Consider the following 20,635-nt stretch of genomic DNA (forward strand, 5'->3'; position numbering starts at 1 on the left):
TAATTCAGAGACTAGGGTCCTGAACTTAAGGAAAGGTAACTTCGATGGTATGGGATGTGAATTGGCTACAATAGACTGCCGAATGATACTTAGAGGGTTGACAGTGGATAGGCAATGGCAAACATTTAAAGATCACATGGATGAACTTCAACAATTGTACATCCCTGTCTGGAGTAAAAATAAAACGGGGAAGATGGCTCAACTGTGGCTAACGAGAAATTAAGGATAGTGTTCGATCCAAGGAAGAGGCATATAAATTGGCCAGAAAAAGCAGCAAACCTGAGGACTGCGAGAAATTTAGAATTCAGCAGCGGAGGACAAAGGGTTTAACTAGGAGGGGGAAAATAGAGTACGAGAGGAAGCTTGTTGGGAACATAAAAACTGACTGCAAAAGCTTCTATAGATATGTGCAGAGAAAAAGATTAGTGAAGACAAACGTAGGTCCCTTGCAGTCAGATTCAAGTGAATTTATAATGGGGAACAAAGAAATGGCAGACCAGTTGAACAAATACTTTGGTTCTGTCTTCACGAAGGAAGACACAAATAACCTTCCGGAAGTACTCGGGGACCGAGGGTCTAGAGAGAAGGAGGAACTGAAGGATATCCTTATTAGGCGGGAAATTGTGTTGGGGAAATTAAAGGCCGATAAATCTCCTGGGCCTGATAGTCTGCATCCCAGAGTACTTAAGGAAGTGGCCCTAGAAATAGTGGCTGCATTGATGATCATTTTCCAACAGTCTATTGACTCTAGATCAGTTCCTATGGACTGGAGGGTAGCTAATGTAACACTACCTTTTTAAAAAGGAGGGCGAGAAAACGGGTAATTATCGACCAGTTAGCCTGACATCAGTAGTGGGGAAAATGTTGGAATCAATTATTAAAGATGAAATAACAGTGCATTTGGAAAGCAGTGACAGGATTGGTCCAAGTCAACATGGATTTATGAAAGGGAAATCATACTTGACAAATCTTCTGGAATTTTTTGAGGATGTAACTAGTAGAGTGGACAAGGGAGAACCAGTGGATGTGGTGTATTTGGACTTTCAAAAGGCTTTTGACAAGGTCCCACACAAGAGGTTGGTGTGCAAAATCAAAGCACATGGTATTGGGGGTAATGTACTGATGTGGATAGAGAACTGGTTGGCAGACAGGAAGCAGAGAGTCAGGATAAACAGGTCCTTTTTAGAATGGCAGACAGTGACTATTGGGATGCTGCAGGGCTCAGTGCTGGGACCCCAGCTATTTACAATATACATTAATGATTTGGATGAAGGAATTGAGTGTAATATCTCCAAGTTTGCAGATTACACTAAACTGCGTGGCAGTGTGAGCTGTGAGGAGGCTACTAAGATGCTGCAGGGTGACTTAGTGTCGAAATCTCGACCTCCGATAAACGACTCAGACACCTTCAGCTCCGGCAGAAGTTTCTTTAATTTATTTGCTAGCAAGGGAAAGGTCACACTCAGTCAATGGCTAAGTGAACACCTCCGCAATGGTACAGTTTCACGAGATATTTATACAGTAAAACCCAAGTTATGGCCTCTCCCTGTGTATTGGCTCTGTCTCGCAGTCACTGAATACAGATAAAGAGTTAATTACTACATCCTTGTCCTGACATGGTATCCAGATATTTCCTTTTGTCAGGGTTATTAGTTGGCCAGCCGGCCATTACTCGATGAGAGTGTGGTAATGAGCTATTACCTGCGTTGCATTGTGTCAGGATTGTCCAGTTTCCTGGTCAGTTATCTTTTTGCATCAAATGGATGGCATCTCGACAAGAGATAATGACTGGTGGTTTGAGTACTTTGAAAAGGGTGGGGTGGAGTGGAACTGGTGTTGTATAGACAATAGGAAAGCACCATGGGTGGTACTTGTCTTCAGCAGGACTTGTCTCCTAGCTGTCTGGTGGCTATCAGCCATTTCAAGCCAGGTTTAACTGTTTATGCAAGCCGACTCTTTATGCAGAAATTTCTGGAAGGACCAGGACTCCATTTTGTTATATATTGCAAAGGGCACAAAAATACCGCATGGTATCAGCTTAGATAAAAATACATTTCCACATTTCCCCCATTTTGTCCTTCACAAGGACAACTTAATCCATTCTGATCTTGTACAGTCTCTCTATTTCCATTTCCACACAAGAGCCTTCAGTAGTTGTTGCTACCATAACTCTAGCCGTGACCTCGGTAGGCAACATGGTTTTTCCCACCCTGGCACAGCAACACTTAACCAAGACAAATAATAGATATAGGGCAAAGACTATCAGCAGGAATTGATCAAACTCTGTACCACAGATCTCCCTAGGGATCCCAACCATCCCGATGCCCAACCCCACAAGGTGATACCATCCTGGCCAACTGTCTGTTTATACTCTACCTTTTTAATAATGTATTCAGCTAGACTGACGATTTCTTCTGATTTATCTGGGATATACGTACAGCATTCTCCACCTATTAATGCGCATGTCCCTCCTTCCTTGGCTAGGAGATAATCAAAGGCCATACGATTTTGGAGAGCCACTGTTCGAATAGCTACCATTTCATCAGGCTTGGGAAGTCGCGTTGGCTACTGATTCGACTAAGTTAGCCAGTTCCCGTAACTGCCAGTCGGTTGATGCTATTCCATAGGGTGGCACCATTACCTTGAATATTCCGTTTAGCCATGTCAAATCCCGTTTAAATCTATGACTTCCATAGGCATCCCTTAGAGTCTTTATTGATCTGATAAAGGGTACCACATATCCTAAGTAACAGGACCCTGTCCATTGGCTGGTAACCATGGGTAGGCTTTATGGCCACAAATTAAGTAGGTGCAATTATAGGACGTCAGCTCCTGGTCCTTTCGCGCCATCCATACTCGAGTGGTCTCACCTTCCCACCCGTCACCTGGGGCTTTGTTATGGACCATTGTCCAGCCAACGGTTGCTATCTTTCTCCCATCAGTGGGATTAGTTGTGGCTTGGCATTTAGTCATTTGGGAACACTTGCTGCGTCCCATTTTTGGTCCTTTAGTCTCATTACTCACTAGGCATATTATACCTTCAGGATTTCCTATTCTGGGAGTAATGCTTAGGAAGGGAGGCTGACGGTTATTATTATAATTGGGCTGGTACCATCCCTGCAAGGCTGTAAGTTTATACCCTGCTGACCGCCATTCTGTTTGCTCCTTCGTTTCTGACACCTTGGTTAGGTTTGTCCTATTTTGCACTATCAACCATTCTACCATTTCTGATTCGTTAAAGGGGACAGATCTCCGGGGAATACCCCATTCGGAGTGGACAGGTACATGGAAACATATCTAACAACTCGACAAATTTCTTTCTTGAGCATACTTATGACTCGGTGCCATAAATACGTTTACTTGCAGTTCCCTTCGGTGGCGTGTCTGTATCCCTGGTATAATCAATAATGCAAAGTAAAACCCTATCAAGCCCAGCAACATCAGTCCCCATAGTCCATACAGTTCCTTATTCAGTCTTCCTTTTTCTGTTCCTCCTGGTCGGGTGCCCTTTTGTAATGGGACGCATGGATCCATGTTGGTCTTTCCTTTACCTTGATTGCAGTATTAGTCGCCAGCAAGACCTGGTATGGTCCTTCAAATCTTGGCTGTAGACTGCTTTTTCTTTTAAAGATTTTGATGTAAACGAATTCCCCGGGCTCCAGGTTATGACACTTCCCTTCCGCTGGCTTGACCTGAGCTTCCTTTACCTGTGAATGAAAGCTGGAAATACATTTGGTTAGTGCAATACAATAATTCAACATATTTTCCTCCATTTTGTGGATGTCCATTTGTTTTGCAGTAAATGGTGCTGTAAAAGGTAGTCGTTGGGGACGTCCCATAACTATCTCATGCGGCGACAGGTCTGTTGTTCTGTTGGTTGCAGATCGCATTACCATCAAAGCTAAGGGCAGCAGTTCTGTCCATTTCAGTCCAGTGTCATTGCATAATTTTGCCAGCTTATTTTTAAGCATTCCATTATATCTTTCAACAAGTCCAGCTGATTGTGGATGATAACTGCAATGAAAACGTTGATTAATCTGTAAAGCTTTACACATTTCTCTTATAACAGTTCCCGTGAAATGTGACCCGTTATCACTAGAAAGCTAAGCAGGGATTCCGAAGCGCGGTACGATTTCTTTTAACAAACATTTAGCAACAGTAGTGGCATCGGCCTTTTTACATGGAAAGGCTTCAATCCATCTAGAGAACACATCTACAATAACTAATACATACTTGAATCCCATACACATAGGTAATTCAATAAAATCCATTTGTAAATGTACAAAAGGCCCGACTGGATTTGGGTAGGAGGCAGATTCTACTTTTTCCGTCTTACCCGGATTCATTGTCTGACAGGTAGCACAATTTTCATAGATTTGTTTTGCAATTGCCGAAATACCTGGTGCATACCAAGTTGCCAAAATATAATCTGCCATCCCCCCTTTGCCTGCATGTGTGAATGTATGAACACATCGGGCAATCCATGGAAGTAAGGATTTGGGCGCCACCACGCGGCCATCATGGTGAACCCATATTCCTTCTGGATTTTTATAACATTGATCCTTCGTCCAGGTCACCACCTCCTCCGTACTGGCCTGTGTCTGAAAGGCCAGCACATCATTAATAGTGGGTGACGGGTCTGAGTAATAGTGGGTGGCAGGTCTGAGCAATTATTTTTCCTTAGTGGGAACAATGACACCTGCATCCCCACTTTTGACAGAGCTGCTGACTTAGCTGCATTATCTGTTCTGGCGTTCCCAAGTGCCACCTCATTCGACTGGCTTGTATGTGCTTGGCATTTGATAATGGCAAGTTTCAAGGGGCATTGAATGGCTCGCAGGAGATTTTCCACTTGTTCTGCATTTTTGATAGTGGTTCCTGAAGAAGTCAGGTACCCGCGAATCTTCCAAATTTGTCCATAGTCATGTGATACCCCAAAAGCATACCTGGAGATGGTGTAGATATTAACTGTTTGTCCTTCAGCCAGAATACAGGTTCGAGTTAACGCAAACAATTCGGCTTGTTGGGCTGAGAAGGAGTCTGGAAGGGAGGGTGTTTCGACAACATTAAACTGGGTTACATTGCATAAGCTGCTCTCGGTTGGCCCCTATCATTTCGTAGGGCTGATCCGTCAACATAGTACACTCGATCAGGGTTACACATTGGTAGATCTGTTAGATTGATACGTGGTTTAGTCACTAATTCGGTTACCATTTCACATGAATGGGGTTCGCCGTCTTCTTCCATGGGGAGTAGAGTGGCTGGATTTAAGGTAGTGCATCTTTTGATAAGGTTCGGATTTGATAACAGTTCAACTTCATATTTAGTGGTTCTTGCGGAGGTTAGGTGTTGGGTGGCACATTTAGTAAGTAAAATCTCAACAGAGTGTGGGATGTATAGAATGGTCTGATGATTTAGAGTTATTGTCTGAGCCTGTTGCATAGCATAATAAGCTGCTGCCAACGAAGGAAGACATCCTGGTAGTCCGCGTGCCACTGGGTCTAGTTGGGTGCTGAAATACGCTATCGGTCGCTACCTGTCCCCATGTAACTGTCAAAACAGGTTGTGCAAAACCTGACTTGTGATGAACAAATAAGTTGAATGTTTTAGTGTAATCTGGTAATCCCAAGGCTGGTGCTGAAGTGAGGGACTGCTTAAGACTCTGGAAAGCATTCCGGGATACTTCATTCCAAATCCTCCTTTAAGCATTGTGAGAATATAGTAGATTCATTCACAGCTCGTAGGACAAGCCTCCATTTGTCACTATTGGGTTTCTGAACCGGAAGAATCAGTGTGTTACACGGACTTCTCATTTATGCTTATAGTGATTCACAGATCACAGAATGTAAAGTATTTGTTTTATAATTTTATTAAAAGGCTTCCAAACCCAAGATTTTTCCAATACACCCAAAATGTTGATCAAGGAGATCACCTGAAGTATCTCAAAATCCCAATTCAACTATTGTACTGCCACTCTTTATCTAAAAAACAAATCCTCTTACTGAGCTAGAAGCTTTCGCGTCAAGATTTTACACCAAGGACAATGGGAGTGTATTCCCCCAGCCTGCAGCCTCGAGAGACCCACAAAGACTTTTGTTTTTAAAAAAAAAAGGCATTACGACTTCCCTTCCCCGTTCTTTATCTTACTCCTAGACTAAATTTATGTCTTTCACACCAATGTAATCAATGATTGCTTGTCTTCTTTCGACAAGTAAGTGAGCGTGTCAAATAAATTCTCTCTTTTTTAAACCGGGACCATGTCTCAACAAACCTATCCTTTGTGCATTTCCTAGCTCCATAACTTCTCATCCGAATAAATCCACACCTGCGTTTTTAACTTAAAATGTCTTAAACTTCCCACATACAGGACAACACTATGAAGGGTTTAAAAAAAAACTTCACTCTGGAAAAAGTGGATGGAGCTAAAACAAACAGACAGTTGCACCACCTTTCCAAACAGGTTTCCAGACACGAGAGGAAAAAAAACACACAAGCACTCTCATTCAAAGACAGACATTCACAAAAGTCTCTCTTCATTCAATAAAGCTCTTTTTTTTGTTGGCCAGCTTTTTTTTGAATCCATAAGTCACTGTCAGGTTCTCTTTTTTTTTACATATTGATTTACTTCCTCTGTTAATTTTACATGGGCTTGAAGAATCGGAATCCAGGCCTTTTCTATTACTTTCCTTTTTTTTTACCTCTTCTACCTGGATCTCTGTTTATAAGACACTCCTCTAGACATGTTGTTCTCTCTAAATTAAATGAACCATCGGGTGGAAATGGCCTGTTTTCACCCTTAGTCCACTTTACCCATTTATTTTTTTTGGTGGTCAATTGAAGGCTGACCACAATTCTGGAGCATAAAATAGGCTGGTGTGCCTTTTGTGGTGTTTTAACTTGCTCCGGCACCCATTCTGGATGATTAAGATTTTCCACAGTTTCTGAGATCACAAACCTTTCGGTCAACCAAGTTCTCTACGCCCACTTCTCCTGGCCGTTACGTGGCCTGAAAAAGCTCTTAATTCGGGCCCAGCCTGGGTGTGTGAGATAGTTGATCAATCAGTTACTGTTTCTTTTCTCAATCAATCCTTGTTTTTTTTTCCGAATCACAATTTTCCCTAGTGACTCTTCCCGTTTCTCTAATTGTAATGTCGCACAAAGGTATTGCACACAACAGTATAACAAGGACAACTAGGACAAACAACATTCACGCGAGTACACAAATCATAACCTTAAACTCTATCTAAACAAATAATCAATTCTCAGTCTGCGTTGTACGCCACTACAGACCGAGTCCTTAACTTATCTTAATGAAACTTATAAAACTTATGGTCCCATTACCTTAACTCTTATCACATAAGAACCTTCGATTAGCGCTTTTTTTCCCTAATTACCTTAACTCTTATCACATAAGAACCTTCGATCGATTGCGCTTTTTTTTTTCCAACGCTTATCACATAAGAACCTTTTTTTCCCCCTAATCTTATCACATAAGAACCTTCGATCGACTAGCGTTGTTTTTACCTTACCTACTGAAATCTTCCCCGGGCTGTTTCAAGATATTTCCAGAACCAGATCTCTTCTGCTCGCGAGCTGAGAAAGAAATGATCACAAAAAATAACTTTAGCTTTTAAATGTCGAGTTTCGTAGATTGCAGTACCTCCCCTGTGGACAACAGATTACATATGCGATTCAACAGTGAAGAAACCTCTTGTGAGCAACAGGCTCACCTTGTTTTGGCCACTGAAGCCTTTCACTGGAGAGGCACTATGCCTGTATCCGTTTTACTCACTGGGCAGAGAATATGCATCTCGGTGGAACCTCCAAGAAGTAACTGTCGAAATCTCGACCTCCGATAAACGACTCAGACACCTTCAGCTCCAGCAGAAGTTTCTTTAATTTACTTGCTAGCAAGGGAAAGATCACACTCAGTCAATGGCTAAGTGAACACCTCCGCAATGGTGCAGTTTCACGAGATATTTGTACTGTAAAATCCAAGTTATGGCCTCTCCCTGTGTATTGGCTCTGTCTCGCAGTCAGTGAATACAGATAAAGAGTTAATTACTACATCCTTGTCCTGACATGGTTTCCAGATATTTTCTTTTGTCAGGGTTATTAGTTGGCCAGCTGGCCATTACTCGATGAGAGTGTGGTAATGAGCTATTACCTGCCTTGCATTGTGTTAGGATTGTCCAGTTTCCTGGTCAGTTATCTTTTTGCATCAAATGGATGAGGTCTCTACAAGAGATAATGGCTGGTGGTTTGAGTACTTTGAAAAGGGTGGGGTGGAGTGGAACTGGTGTCGTATAGACAATAGGAAAGCACCACGGGTGGTACTCGTCTTCAGCAGGACTTGTCTCCTAGCTGTCTGGTGGCTATCGGCCATTTCAAGCCAGGTTTAGCTGTTTATGCAAGCCGACTGCTTTATGCAGAAATTTCTGGAAGGACCAGGACTCCATTTTGTTATATATTGCAAAGGGCACAAAAATACCGCATGGTATCAGCTTAGATAAAAATACATTTCCACATTAGACTGATTAGGTGAGTGGGCAAATGCACGGCAGATGCAGTATAATATGGATAAATGTGAGATTATCCATTTTGGGGGCAAAAACACGAAGACAGCATATTATCTGAATGGCGGTTGATTAGGAAAAGGGGAGGTGCAACGAGACCCGGGTGTCATGGTTCGTCTGTCATTGAAAGTTGGCATGCAGATATAGCAGGTGGTGAAGGAGGCAAATGGTATGTTGGCCTTCATAGCTAGGGGTTTTGAGTATAGGAGCAGGGAGGTCTTACTGCAGTTGTACAGGGCCTTGGTGAGGCCTCACCTGGAATATTGTGTTCAGTTTTGGTCTCCTAATCTGAGGAAGGACATTTTTGCTATTGAGGGAATGCAGTGAAGGTTCACCAGACTGATTCTCGGGATGGCTGGACTGACATATGAGGAGAAACTGGATCGACTGGGCCTTTATTCACTGGAGTTTAGAAGGATGAAAGGGGATCTCATAGAAACATATAAAATTCTAACGGGACTGGACAGGTTAGATACAGGAAGAATGTTCGCGATGTTGGGGAAGTCCAGAACCAGGGGACACAGTCTAAGGATAAGGGGTAAGCCATTTATGATTGAGATGAGGAGAAACTTCTTCACTGAGTTGTTAACCTGTGGAATTTCCTACTGCAGAGAGTAGTTGATGCCAGTTCATTGGATATATTCAAGAGGGAGTTAGATGTGGCCCTTACGGCTAAACGGATCAATGGGTATGGAGAGAAAGCAGGAAAGGAGTACTGAGGTGAATGATCAGCCATGATCTTATTGAAAGGTGGTGCAGGCTCGAAGGGTTGAATGGCCGACTCCTGCACCTATTTTCTGTTTCTATGATTCGTCCCCTCACCCCAGCAGTCTCCCTGCTCCACTTTCAGTGGTGCGTTTATTTAGATTATTGTGTGAGTACAGTGGTCATCGAAGGAACCTGTGATCCCAAAGGTATTTTGACTGTTTTGCGTGTATTTTCCCTGATTTCATGCCTTGCAGCGGTGGAAGAATGCAGTGAACGGGGCTGTCTTGCACTGTCCCTCCTCGAGATCCTTGCATTCAACATGGGTTTCATCTTCCTGGCCAGCCTGTTGGTACTGATTGAGGTAAGAATCGCAGGCATGTTTCCACTACATTTGGCTTGTTTTGTGTTTTACATCAAAACTAATGGCACTGTTAAATGATACAGGACAGCAGCGGTGTTCTATTTATCCTGCCCACTGGTGCGTCCCTAGATAGTGGGGCACTGCGCTCGCTATCTGCTGATGCCAGTGCATGTCACCGTCTCCCTGCACAAAAACTCTCAAGGAGTTTTGCATGGTTTCTGCAGGGACCAGGCTGGTTATGACCGTCTGTGTTCTGTTCTTGTGCTTGTCGTTCAGCCAGTGCTGGGGAGGGCATCGCTTTGTTTTTGAAAAATGTCTTTCTGCTTCACAGCCCGTTGCAGCTGGATCTGGAATTCCTGAAATCAAATGCTACCTAAATGGGGTGAAGATCCCCGGGATTGTGAGGCTGCGGACCCTGGTCTGTAAAGCAGTGGGCGTGCTCTTTTGCGTGGCTGGAGGTAAAGGACAGCATGGGTTTGTTTCTGTGTTTGATGCAAGCTCAGGGAAATGTGCTCATCAGAATCACAAGCAACCCCGTAAAATGCACTGATACAGAAAAAATTCAGCAGATTGATCAGAATTGGAGAGCTAAAATGAGCTTGATATTTTGGGTGAAGCCTTTTATCAGAAATAAACAAACTTTTATTCCCACAGCGTTGGTGCGCGTCTGACATGCTGCTGTTCTGCCCGAGTGACATCTGCATGCTTTGTAATGTGCTGACGGCTGTGCTAATGGTTATCGGCCCTTATGCTACTTAATTTGGTGCTAATAGAGCTCAGGCTTTTAGCAAGGTAAATTATTGAAGAATTCAGACAGCAAAATTATATCTGTACACGAATTACCCAGTTACTCAATAAAGTGCAATAAGCAAGCTCGTGGCCGCTCCGCTCCCCTGTTTGGTTATACCCTCTGCCACTGTTGGTGGATCGGTTTCTGCCCACCCGTAGCCGCAGTGCGTTTATTGCGGTGTGCCCAGTAAAGTGTTGGTTTAATTTTAATGGCGCTAAATTCAAATGATGGAAGGATCACGTGTGGTGAGTCGGCAAGCTGTAATGGTTGGGTTTTATTTTCTCTGCTCCTTGCGATTCAGTTACAGTCCCACAATAAAGCCCTCCTGATTTACTCCACTCGGTCGTGCATTCTGTGCGCTGTGTGTAAACTGAGCAGGAAACAATTTTCAAGCAGAGGTGCATTTTAATGCATGCCACGGTTTTAAAAATACTGTCAATACATTGCTTCATTTCTAGTTCATGGGGATCATTGACACGTGATAAACTACAACAGATTTGTTTTTATTGGACCTGGGAGCTCAATGTGGAAATGTTTTTAATTGTGAGTTCCTGGAGTGTAGTAGAATTTCCCAATTTTCCTGACTCTGAGAAAACACTTGGTCATCTCTTGTCCTGCTGTAATTTGAGCTGATTCAATTCTCTTGATATGAGGCGGTTTCCTCGTCAGTGGGCGCTGCCTTTACCCATCCAGAGCATCCTGCTCTTTTGCTCGGCTGTCTCGGGCAGAGTCTGGTGCTCCCTGTACAAACTTGAGTGTAATTTTGTTTTGTAGGCCTATTTGTGGGGAAGGAAGGCCCAATGATTCACAGTGGAGCAGTGGTGGGAGCAGGGCTGCCCCAGGTGAGTGAGCGGAGCCAGCGGTAACGGAATGTATCTGTTTACAAGTAATGTGTTTGGGATGTGGCACAGTTAAATCATTTGTGCCTCCAAATCGTCGGGTTAGTTACTCCTGAGGATCTTTTTGTTCTATTATTAAGCTTCAAATATTGAGAGTTTAAAGTAATTACGTTAAGTCACATTACCCATTGTGTCCCCCCAAACCAGGTTCTCCACCCTTCCTGAACCAGATGCCCCCAATCAGATTCTCCACCCACCCCCCGGCCCCAAACCAGTATCTCCCTAGCCCGTCATTTTTTTGAGGATCTTACTTGGTACTGGATCTTTGGTTAGAAATCACCCTCCTCCTAGTTTGTTTGGATAACTGGCCCAGTGTAGTACTGAATCAATTCTGTGCTCAGTTAACTGATCTCGGCACCTGGATAAAATAAAATACCTGAAACGGTAAGATTGGGTTAGTGGGAATGGGTTCAGTGTCCGTCCTTGTTCCTGCCTTCAGCTGAGTTAATGCCGTGTGTGTTAGTGGACTAAATCTTGTTCAGGACACTAATCACCATGTGGCACAATCCAGCACTGCAGGAGTCCTGGGGTGCAGGAAGCATGCTGATATTACAGAATGGGCTTGGGAACGCTGCAGCAGTGATTTGCAAGATTCCAGCATTAACCCATTCTTTCCCATTTTGCAGAGTTTATGAATCTGGCCAATGTCTTGGTGTGTGGCGAGGAGTTCTGTAAATATCCAGTGCTGTTTGTGATCGTGTTTTATCTGAGATTATTTTTGACTAAAATAAAACCATGGCAAATCTTTCAGGATTTTGATTTTGTTACAAAGATACAGAAGTCAAAGAAACTACTGAGCCTGTGTAGGAGCAGCTGGACGTGTGGGGCGGGCGGAGTCTTTTTTTTGGGGTGGGGCAGGATGCATGTGGCTGGATGGGGTATGTGGCGGGGTGGGGCAGAGCGGGTTTCTGTGTGTCGCAGTGTTTTGCTTCGTGTCTGATGCTTGCTTCGCTTTTTTGCCTCCTCTGGAATAGTTTCAGAGCATCACTTTCCACAAGATCCAGTTCAACTTCCCGTATTTCCGCAGCGACAGGTAGGAATCCTTCCCGTCTCCAAATCCTGGATTTTACTGAAATGTAATCAGCTTCTCTTCTGTCAGTTTAAACATGCAGAGCCTCAAAACCGTCTGCCATATATCATCATCCTTAATCAGATGAGAGCTGAATCATTTCATCTTTGCTCATTCAGATGGTTATGAACCATTTGAGGACCAAGACTGTTTGAAATCGCTGAATGGTACTCAATTCTGTTGCCACAGTTGTAAAAGTTGAGTTTTGTTAAATGTCTGAAGATGCATTTTAGCAATACAAAACTGGAAAAAATATCCAGAGAACTCGTTATGTTAATTTATTGCATTCAGGGTAAGAAATGTGAAACGAAAGTTGGATGTTTTAAGATTGGTGCTGAATGCTGTATCCTTTAAGGGTTATTGCCAAGATCATTGGCTATGGGAAAAGTGGACAGGGTTTGTGGTACGTGGTTCTGAAAATACTGGTAAACGTCCTGGAATCCTATATAGTAAAAGCAAGCCTGACCTAAGCAGTCGCTATAAGTCAGTGGCCCGTTAATCTTAGCTGATGTAGTCAGCGTATTGATTCATGTTGCGTTCAGCAGAATTTCAGGGAACTATTTGGCAAATGCAGTCCGAGCTGGGCCAATGTGTTTAGAAACCGAGCAGTAGAAAGTGCACTTTACCGCATCATACATGTATATGGAGTATCTTAGCAACATTCTGTGGAACAGGGGTTAGTGTCAGCTGTGGCTCAGTGGGTAGCACTCTTGCCTCAGAGTCAGAAGGTTGAGAGTTCAAAGAATAAACGTTATTCAAGACAGTATATAAGATGTCCCCTGCTCTTCGATAGAAACATAGAAAATAGGTGCAGGAGTAGGCCCTTCAAACCTGCACCACCATTCAATAAGATCATGGCTGATCATTCCCTCAGTACCCCTTTCCTGCTTTCTCTCCATATCCCTTGATCCCTTTAGCGGTATGGGCCATATCCAACTCTCTCTCGAATATATCCAATGAACTGACATCAACAACTCTCTGCGGTAGGGAATTCCACAGGTTAACAACTCTCTGAGTGAAGAAGTTTCTCCTCATCTCAGTCCTAAATGGCTTACCCCTTATCCTTAGACTGTGTCCCCTGGTTCTGGACTTCTCCATCATCGGGAACCTTCTTTCTGCATCTAACCTGTCCGGTCCCGTCAGAATCTTATAAGTTTCTATGAGATCCCCTCTCATCCTTCTAAACTCCAGTGTATAAAGGCCCAGTTAATCCAATCTCTCCTCATATGTCAGTCCTACCATCCCGGGAATCAGTCTGATGAACCTTCACTGCAATCCCTCAATAGCAAGAACGTCCTTCCTCAGATTAGGAGATCAAAACTGAACACAATATTCCAGGTGAGGCCTCACCAAGGCCCTGTTCACTACAGTAAGACCTCCCTGCTCCTATACTCAAACCCCCTAGCTATGAAGGCCAACATACCATTTGCCGCCTTCACCGCCGGCTGTACCTGCATGCCAACTTTCAATGACTGATGTACCATGACACCCAGGTCTCGTTACACCTCCCCCTTTCCTAATCTGCTGCCATTCAGAAGATAATCTGCCTTTGTGTTTTTGCCCCCAAAGTGGATAACCTCACATTTATCCACATTATTCTGCATCCTGCACCCTGCAGCCTCTTAGCATCCTCCTCACAGCTCTCACCGCTACCCAGTTTAGTGTCATCTGCAAACTTAGCGATATTACACTCCAAATCCTTCATCTAAATCATTAATGTATATTGTAAATAGCTGGGGTCCCAGCACTGAGCCCTGCGGCACTCCACTAGTCACTGCCTGCCATTCTGAAAAGGACCCGTTTAACCCGACTCTCTGCTTCCTGTCTGCCAACCAGTTCTCTATCCACGTCAGTACATTACCCCCAATACCATGTGCTTTGATTTTGCACATCAATCTCTTGTGTGGGACCTTGTCAAAAGCCTTTTGAAAGTCCAAATACACCACATCCACTGGTTCTCCCTTGTCCACTCTACTAGTTACATCCTCAACAAATTCCAGAAGATTTGTCAAGCATGATTTCCCTTTCATAAATCCATGCTGACTTGGACCAATCCTGTCACTGCTTTCCAAATGCGTTGCTATTTCATCTTCAATAATTGATTCCAACATTTTCCCCACCACTGGTGTTAGGCTAACCGGTCTATAATTACCCGTTTTCTCTCGCCCTCTTTTTTTTAAACAGTGCTGTTAAATTAGCTACCCTCCAGTCCATAGGAACTGATCCAGAGTCGATAGCCTGTTGGAAAATGATCACCAATGCATCCACTATTTCTAGGGCCACTTCCTTAAGTACTCTGGGATGCAGACTATCAGGCCCCCGGGATTTATCGACCTACAATCCCATCAATTTCCCTAACACAATTTCCAGCTTTATAAGGATATCCTTCAGTTCCTCCTTCTCACTAGACTCTTGGTCTCCTAGTATTTCCGGAAGGTTATTTGTGTCTTCCTTCGTGAAAACAGAACCAAAGTATTTGTGTAACTGGTCCGCCATTTCTTTGTTCCCCATTATAAATTCACCTGAATCTGACTGCAAGAGACCTATGTTTGTTTTCACTAATCTTTTTCTCTTCACATATCTATAGAAGCTTTTGCAGTCAGTTTTTATGTTCCCAGCAAGCTTCCTCTCATACTCTATTTTTCCCCTCCTAATTAAACCCTTTGTCCTCCTCTGCTGTATTACAAAATTCTCCCAGTCCTCAGGTTTGCTGCTTTTTCTGGCCAATTTATATGCCTCTTCCTTGGATTTAACACTATCCTTAATTTCCCTTGTTAACCACGGTTGAGCCACCTTCCCCGTTTTATTTTTACTCCATCCAGGGACGTACAATTGTTGAAGTTCATCCATGTGATCTTTAAATGTTTGCCATTTCCCCAAGTTCAGGACCCTAGTTTCTGAATTAACTGAGTCACTCTTCATCTTAATAAATAATTCTACCATATTATGGTCACTCTTCCCCAAGGGGCCTCGCACAACAAGATTGTTAATTAGTCCTTTCTCATTACACATCACCCAGTCTAGGATGGCCATCCCTCTAGTTGGTTCCTCGAAATATTGGTCTAGAAAACCATCCCTAATACACTCCAGGAAATCCTCCTCCACCACATTGCTACCAGTTTGGTTAGCTCAGTCAATATGTAGATTAAAGTCGCCCATGATAACTGCTGTACCTTTATTGCACGCATCCCTAATTTCTTGTTTGATGCTGTCCCCATCCTCATTACTACTGTTTGGTGGTCTGTACACAACTCCCACTAGCGTTTTCTGCCCTTTGGTATTCCGTAGCTCCACCTATACAGATTCCACATCATCCAAGCTAATGTCCCTCCTTACTATTGCATTAATTTCCTCTTTAACCAGCAATGGCACCCCACCTCCTTTTCCTTTCTGTTTATCCTTCCTAAATGTTGAATACCCCTGGATGTTGAGTTCCCAGCTTTGGTCACCCTGGAGCCATGTCTCTGTGATGCCAATTACATCCTATCCGTTAACTGCTATCTGCGCAGTTAATTCGTCCACCTTATTCCGAATACTCCTCGCATTGAGGCACAGAGCCTTCAGGCTTGTCTTTTTAACACCCTTTGCCCCTTTCGGATTTTACTGTAACGTGGCCCTTTTTGCTTTTTGCCTTGGGTTTCTTTGCCCTCCACTTTTACTTTTCTTCTTTCTATCTTTTGCTTCTGCCCCCCTTCTATTTCCCTCTGTCTCCCTGCATAGGTTCCAATCCCCCTGCCATATTAGTTTAACTCCTCCCCAACAGCACGAGCAAACACTCCCCCGAGGACATTGGTTCCGATCCTGCCGAGGTGCAGACCGTCCGGTTTGTACTGGTCCCACCTCCCCCAGAACCGGTTTCAATGTCCCAGGAATTTGAATCCCTCCCTTCTGCACCACTCAAGCCACGTATTCATCTGAGCTATCCGGCGATTCCTACTCTGACTAGCACGTGGCATTGGTAGCAATCCTGAGATTACTACTTTTGAGATCTTACTTTTTAATTTAGCTCTTGGCTCCCTAAATGTGTCTCGTAGGACCTCATCCCGTTTTTTTTACCTATATTGTTGGCACCTATATGCACCACGACAACAGGCTGTTTATCCTCCCCCTTCAAAATATCCTGCACCCACTCCGAGACATCTTTGACCCTTGTACCAGGGAGGCAACATACCATTCTGGAGTCTCGGTTGCGGCCGCAGAAACGTCCATCTATTCCCCTTACACTAGAATCTCCTATCACTATAGCTCTCCCACTCTTTTTCATGCCCTCCTGTTGGACTTGGCTGCTGCTGCCCTCCCCTGATGAGTCATCCCCCTCAACAGTACCCAAAGCGATGTATCTGTTTTGCAGGGAGATGACCGCAGGGGACCCCTGCACTACCTTCCTTCCACTGCTCTTCCTGTTGGTCACCCATCCCCTATCTGGCTGTGTAACCTTTACCTGCGGTAAGACCAAATCAGTAAACATGCTATTCATGTCATTCTCAGCATCGTGGCTGCTCCAGAGTGAATCTACCCGCAGCTCCAGTACCGCAATGCGGTCTGTCAGGAGCTGCAACCAGATACACTTCCCACATAGTACAGGAGGAGCATAACACGTGTCCGAGCTCTCCTGCCATGACTTAACCCCTAGATTACCTTAATTTGGCAACAATAATGCTAAAGTTTACTTACTGATAAAGAAAGGAAAAAGAAAAACTACTCACCAATCACTTATCCCCTTGGCTGTGACATCACCTTTCGATTTCTTTCTACTTTGTTCCCTTTTTGGCTAGAATAACATTGAAAGTACAACACAGAAACAGGCCATTCGGCTCGTGTTGGTGTTTATCTTCTACATATGCACTGGTCGTAATCCCATGTGCCTGCTCAGTTCCCATATGTAATGTCAGTCATGACTCAGTGGGTAGCAATCCCGCCTCTGAGTTACTAGGTCGTGGGTTCAACTCCTACTCCAGAGTCTTGAGTACAAAAATTTAGGCTGACACTCCAGTGCAGTGCTGAGGGAACGCTGCACTGTCGGAGATGCCGTCTTTCGGATGAGATGTTAAACCGAGGCCCCGTCTGTCCCCTCGGGTGGATGTAAAAGATCCTATGATATTATTTCGAAGAAGAGTGGGGGAGTTATCCCGGAGTCTTGGTCACTATTTATCTCTCAATCAACATAATCGAAAAACAGAGTATCTCGTCATTGTCACATTGCTGTTTTTGGGAGCTTACTGTGTGATAATTAGCTGCTGTGTTTTCTACATTACAACAGTGACTTTGCTCCAAAAGTACTTCATTGGCTGTAAGCGGTTTGCCACGTCTGGTGGTCGTGAAAGGTGCTATATAAATTCAAGTCTTTTTTAGTTCTGCTGTGGTGTCTGTGAGTGTAAAGTGTTGGGCACGTAACCATGGGCCAGGGGCCGCCTCCCCCCGCCCCCTCCCCCCCCGGTCCGTCCAAGGGCGATCCGGGGCCCTGTCCAAAAAGCATATTGAAAATTGTATTTGTGTGAAGTAGTTTTGTTTGCTAACTGGGAGGGAGGAAGGGCCTTGGTCTCTCTGGCACCTCAGCGACTAGTCTGACAGTATCACTGTCTGGAGCCTGGGAGCAGATCGCATGCTCTCTCTCTGAACCAGTGATTTATGGGCTCGGGAAGACCGAGGGAAGCAGTCACTCAACTGCACCTTGAGTATTGCTGCCATTTTCTGACTCCAGGTTGAGAGATAATTCGTTCCTGAGAGACATACGCAATACAGCACACTCCACCTCTTTAACTCCCACCTCAATACCGTGACTGGTTATTAAGATTGTAACAGTTTAATGGGGGAGGGGAGGATCTTTGGCCCTGATATTTGCGGAGTTTGGGGGAGGGGCGGGAGTGGTTTGAGGTTAGGTGCAGCAGCTGTGAAACCTGGAAATGCTGGTTTCCCGGAGGTCCTGCAGGACCTGATTTAAATGTTCTGACTCCGTTTCTCGACCAGCAGCCGACATATTGAGATGTTGGCTGGCCGGCGGGCGGGAAAGCCTGCGGCACAAGGCTGCGGCTGTGGAGTGGAGCGATGGACAGGAGAGTCCGTGGGCCGTTGGAATATTGTCAAGGTCGAGAGGGGATCGGGGGCGGTGGGGGGGGGGGCTCCTCTGAATACAGGGGATGGGAGCAGGTTAGCTTGGGGGGCCGGGAGGGAAGCACAACTGGCCCACTAGCAGTGCTGGAAAGGCACTTGCCTGTTGGATCCGGCCATTCTCGCCTCCCTTCAGCTGCCGAGTTTCACGAGCCTTGAGAAACTAGGCCTGCAGCCATTACATTCAAAACTGTCCTAAAATCTGAGACACGCAGCCTCTTAAAAATATTAAAATTATGTTCCCGTCTTTGGAGAGCAGACCGCTCCCCCCCCCCCCCAAAAAAAAACTCACCTCTGATAAAACCTGAAGTGGGCAGGTTGGAGGCAGATTTGCGTCGTTGGGGGGGGGGGGGGGGGATTAAAATTTCCCCCTTTGAGTCTGAATATTCAATCCGGGATTGGATTCTTGTGTGTTGTCGGGTTTTTATTTAGGGCAAGTATTCAGCTTGTTTTATTTCAGCATCTGAAGCCTCGAGTGTTGGTGTTTACAGCAGGATTCTATGACACGATAACTCAGAGGCTGTGTTGGGTTCGCAGGGACAAGCGGGACTTTGTGTCAGCGGGGGCTGCAGCAGGAGTTGCAGCAGCGTTCGGAGCTCCGATCGGAGGGACCTTGTTCAGTCTGGAGGAGGGATCTTCGTTCTGGAACCAGGCGCTGACATGGAAAGTGGTGAGTAAAGCCATTAACCGCAGTGTGAGTATGTTTGCTACTTTTGCTGGGGGATGTTGTGTGGGGCAGTGCAGTATTTTGGCTGGTGGGTGGGTGGGGGATTCGGGAACTGTATGTGGGACGTTGCAGTATTTTGGTTGGGGGGCGGTGGTGGCGGCTGTGTGTGGGGCAATGCAGTATTTTGGCTGGGGTGGGGGTGAAGCTGTGTGTGAGGCGATGCAGTAGTTTGGCTGGGTGGGGGAGTGTCTGGAGCGATGCAGTATTTTGGTGAGGTGGGGAGTGCTGTGTGTGGGACGGTGCAGTAGTTTGGCTGGTGGCGAGGGGGTGTTGGCAGGGGATGGTTGTGTCTGAGGCACTGCAGTATTTTGGGTGGGGCGGGGCATGGGGAGTGTATGTGGGGCGATGCAGTATTTTGGCTGAAGTGGCGGGGTGTGGGGGGGAGGTGTGTGATCAGGTGTAATTCTGCCCTTCAATTGGTTTCCTCTGTGCTCTTTTCCAGCTCTTCTGCTCAATGTCTGCCACTTTCACGTTGAATCTGTTCCGATCAGGGATTCGCTATGGGAGCTGGGGCTCCTTCCAGCTGCCTGGGCTGCTGAACTTCGGCGAGTTCAAGGTATTCTCTAGATTTGGTGACTTTTTCTGTACAGCCTTAACATTCTCAACTGAAAAGCCACCTAAGTGAGGTATTTGAACCAGTCATTGGACAGAGCTCGGCATCGTTTTTAAAGATTTCTTAGCCTGACAATGATACTTGTTCTGATGTATTGCTGATTCAGTAATCCTTACTGTTACAGATCAGTTGCACAATTAATAGAAATTAACCTTTCTTATTGTTTGAACAATTAGACATTAAATGATAGAATTGTTCTAGTGAAGACATTGTTCTAATGAAGACCCACTCCAGAGACTTGAGCACAATAACCTAGGCTGACACTCCAGTGTAATACTGAGGGAGTGCTGCACTATCAGGTATATTTTGGATGAGACGCTAAACCGAGGCCCCGTCTTCCCCCTTGGGTGAATGTAAAAGATCCCAGTGTTCTTTTTGAAGAGAAAAGGGAGTTCTCCCTGGGGCCTTATCCACAACCAACATCACTAAAAATAGATTATCTAGTCATTTTCTGTTTTGTAGAACCTTGCTGTGTGCAAATTGGCGTTGGGACGTCCTACGGTTGTGAAAGATGCTATATAAACGCAAGTTACATTTTCATCATCTCGCCCTGCCTCTCTCTGCGCCCTGTCTCACAGTGGGACGTTCAGACTGAGTGTGACTGTTAGATGTTTCAAGTTTCTGGGCAGAGTGGTCTTTGACCTGTGACCAAGATGTGCACGCACTTCCATACACTGTCCCATGAAAAGTTCTGATGTACATCTCCCACACTGACACTTGGGCGCTTGATAAGCCCCCCCCCGTGTGATGTGATGGTGGGACAGCTGTCCAGTGCGCATGTGAG

General features: G+C 44.9%; 1 protein-coding gene across 3 annotated transcripts in view; it reads left to right on the forward strand.

Annotated features, from left to right (window-relative positions):
• The window catches only part of clcn6 (chloride channel 6), a 72,735-nt gene that overhangs the window by 22,063 nt on the left and 30,037 nt on the right, over nucleotides 1-20,635 (forward strand). For 2 of the 3 annotated variants that reach the window (XM_070860363.1, XM_070860365.1), the window contains exons 6-11: nucleotides 9,539-9,645; nucleotides 9,977-10,103; nucleotides 11,210-11,277; nucleotides 12,309-12,367; nucleotides 19,049-19,181; nucleotides 19,681-19,794. In XM_070860363.1, coding sequence (XP_070716464.1) covers nucleotides 9,539-9,645; nucleotides 9,977-10,103; nucleotides 11,210-11,277; nucleotides 12,309-12,367; nucleotides 19,049-19,181; nucleotides 19,681-19,794 — 608 coding nt within the window. The remainder of the gene's footprint in view (nucleotides 1-9,538; nucleotides 9,646-9,976; nucleotides 10,104-11,209; nucleotides 11,278-12,308; nucleotides 12,368-19,048; nucleotides 19,182-19,680; nucleotides 19,795-20,635) is intronic. The other variant, XM_070860364.1, reaches the window with a different exon arrangement.

The sequence above is a fragment of the Pristiophorus japonicus genome, chromosome 18 (assembly GCF_044704955.1).
Source record: "Pristiophorus japonicus isolate sPriJap1 chromosome 18, sPriJap1.hap1, whole genome shotgun sequence".
NCBI classification, from domain to species: domain Eukaryota; kingdom Metazoa; phylum Chordata; class Chondrichthyes; family Pristiophoridae; genus Pristiophorus; species Pristiophorus japonicus.